Genomic DNA, 2,500 nt, shown 5'->3' on the forward strand with positions numbered 1-2,500 from the left:
GAGTCTCAATAAGTTGTCAAAAATACAGTAAAGCTATTCAAAGTTTCCAGTAGGCTAACAGTTGTGCAGGGATTAAATACACTTTTGGTCAAATGATCAGCAATTCAGTTGCGCATTTAGATGGACTTTATGTTTGTAGGACACAGCAGCCTGGTTGAGAGTAAACCAATAGTTCAGTTCAAATTGCAGCTTCTGGGCAACAGGTAATAAGTGATTGGCCAGCCTTGACCCAGACAACACAAGTCTAAATCCTTCCTAGATACCAAACAACAGTGAAGCTAATGACAGCTTCATTGTTGTTTTGTTCAGCAATGAAGTAAAACAAATGAACACACGATTTATAGAATATGTTCATTTTATGTTACACACATAAAACTTTACATGGGGTGGCTGTAGCCCAGGAGGTAGAGCAGGTCACCTACTGATCGGAAGGTTGGTTTGATCCTGGGCTCCTCCTGACTGCATGCCAAGTATCCTTGGGCAAGATACTAACCCCAAGTTGCTCTCCGATGCATCCATCGGAGTATGAATGTGTGTGAATGTAGTTAGAAAGCACTAAGTATAGAAAACGTGCTTGTGAGAATGGGTGTGATTGGGTGAATGTGGTATGTTGTATAAAGCGCTTTGAGTACTCCAGGAGAGTAGAAAAGCCCTATATAAGAATCAGTCCATTTACATCACAGTTACAAATGTTTATTAATCGTTAAGATTACACAGGTTTATTGAGTTGCTGTGGAACACAGAATAAAAATCAACTTGTTTAGACAAAGAACCTGTTGCTGCACTGTTTTGTTGGACTCTGTCAGACTGACATGAATTTGAGTTGAAGCTACATACATCGTTCAGTCTTGTGGTTTTCATAATTCATATTTGGAAACAAAAATAACCCGTGCGTTGGAATAAATCCTTTAAACTGATGGGATTACTTGATTCATTCAGTTTTTGTCTTTGCAACTGGCAGCTTATGACCTCACGGAGACAGAAAGCTGTTTCAGCTATAGTGTCGAAGACAGCGACAAGTACTTGACTTTTAAACTTGTGGACAAAGATATGAGGTGTGAAAGCTTTGTGCCCCCCCCCCCCCCCCCCCGGCCTGCTCTCTATGGCACATCAGGGAATGGTCACCTGCTCTGGGAGGATGCACTCCGAGCTCTTCTCACTGCAGGGCTTTTTGAAGCGAGCAGAGAGGATGAGCTGCTGCAGGCACCTTAGTCTGAGGCTGCATGATCTCTTTGCTCTTTATATATTGCCGTCTGTAATAAAGCGAGGAGAAGATTTGATCGTGTAATTCTGATTAATATAAGAATGTGTAACATTCCACACAAGTAAGTCAATACAAAATATCTTTGAAAAACCACGACTGGTTTTGGTAATCTTCCTCTCTTTTGACAGACTTCTATACACTGAGTGCCTGGCTCAGTTTATGATGTTAGTGACGTCAGTGGGATTGGGATATGCAGCGTTTTTAAAAGTTGTGGCAGGTGACATTAGACGTTTGAACGCGCTCATTCACAGCAAGGTTCGGTGATTTGACTTCCCCTGTTGGCATTCAATCTCACCTGCTTCTCTAGCGCCTCCTTCCCAGTGGTGGACATCTTGGGAGCCGGCGCGCGCTCGCAGGTGCATCCTTCCAACAGGTAAATCCCAGCAGGGCGCGCGCTTTGCTCGTTCTCAAAGTAGAACAGTACATTCTGGTGAAGGGCGAAGAACTTCTCGTGCCATCGGCTATTCTCCGCCGTCTTCTTGCTCAGGTAGCCGCGCTTAGTCCCCTCTTTACGCGCGACCGCCGACAAAAATAGCGCATGCCCTTCGTTGTAGCGGACGCTCTTCTGCATATTGTCGTACTGTTGTGTAGACAAAAGAAAGTGCGACAACCGGTGCGTTCACTGCGAGCCCATGTTCCCCGGGGCTTGCGTGGAAACTTTGCCACAGAGCGACGGGCGGCTCAGCGGCGCCGTGGTGCATAGAAAAGTTGCCCCGCTGACGGAAGCGCTTCTGCAGAGGAACTCATAGTAAAGATGCCCGAGTCCCGCATTCACTCAAATAAATCCATCCTTCGCTTTTACAATCAAACAAATGGAAAGCGAGAGAAAGCGAGAGGCGTGCCGCTCACAGAGGGAAGAACCCTCTTAAGTGGACACAGAGTCGCAGTCCCGATAGACTGTAATCGGCTTTGGCAGTGGTTTACTCTCTCTCTCTATCGCACACTCACTCTCACTAGGTCTCTCTCGCTCTCTCTCTGGTGATGCGCGCTGATCTTGGAGTTGGCGGAATTAAAGGCGGAGCGACAGTGAGTTGGTCGATTGTGAGAGTGAGTGAGGTCTTTAAATATGTAGCTTACAGTGTAGCAAATGTGAATTATTTCTGTACTTTTTTCCAACAGCAAATGTTTTGTAGTTTTGGGAATTCATTTTATATCCAAGTTAAGTTTACAGATATTTCGGGTTATTCCTATGCATGTTTTTTTTTTTTTTTAATCTTAAATAGATAAAACCTTTCG

General features: G+C 44.6%; 1 protein-coding gene across 3 annotated transcripts in view; it reads right to left on the reverse strand.

Annotated features, from left to right (window-relative positions):
* The window catches only part of LOC146562775 (ras-specific guanine nucleotide-releasing factor 2), a 45,469-nt gene that overhangs the window by 42,286 nt on the left and 683 nt on the right, over positions 1-2,500 (reverse strand). For 2 of the 3 annotated variants that reach the window (XM_085294914.1, XM_085294913.1), the window contains exon 1: positions 1,560-2,500. This exon is cut by the window's right edge and continues 683 nt beyond it. In XM_085294914.1, the coding sequence (XP_085151040.1) occupies positions 1,560-1,835 (276 nt within the window). In that variant the 5' untranslated portion in view covers positions 1,836-2,500. The remainder of the gene's footprint in view (positions 1-1,559) is intronic. The other variant, XM_085294915.1, reaches the window with a different exon arrangement.

Source organism: Mchenga conophoros, linkage group LG12, assembly GCF_057382185.1.
Source record: "Mchenga conophoros isolate Kocher_MC1m ecotype Shallow Benthic linkage group LG12, M_conophoros_male_GT1.1, whole genome shotgun sequence".
NCBI classification, from domain to species: domain Eukaryota; kingdom Metazoa; phylum Chordata; class Actinopteri; order Cichliformes; family Cichlidae; genus Mchenga; species Mchenga conophoros.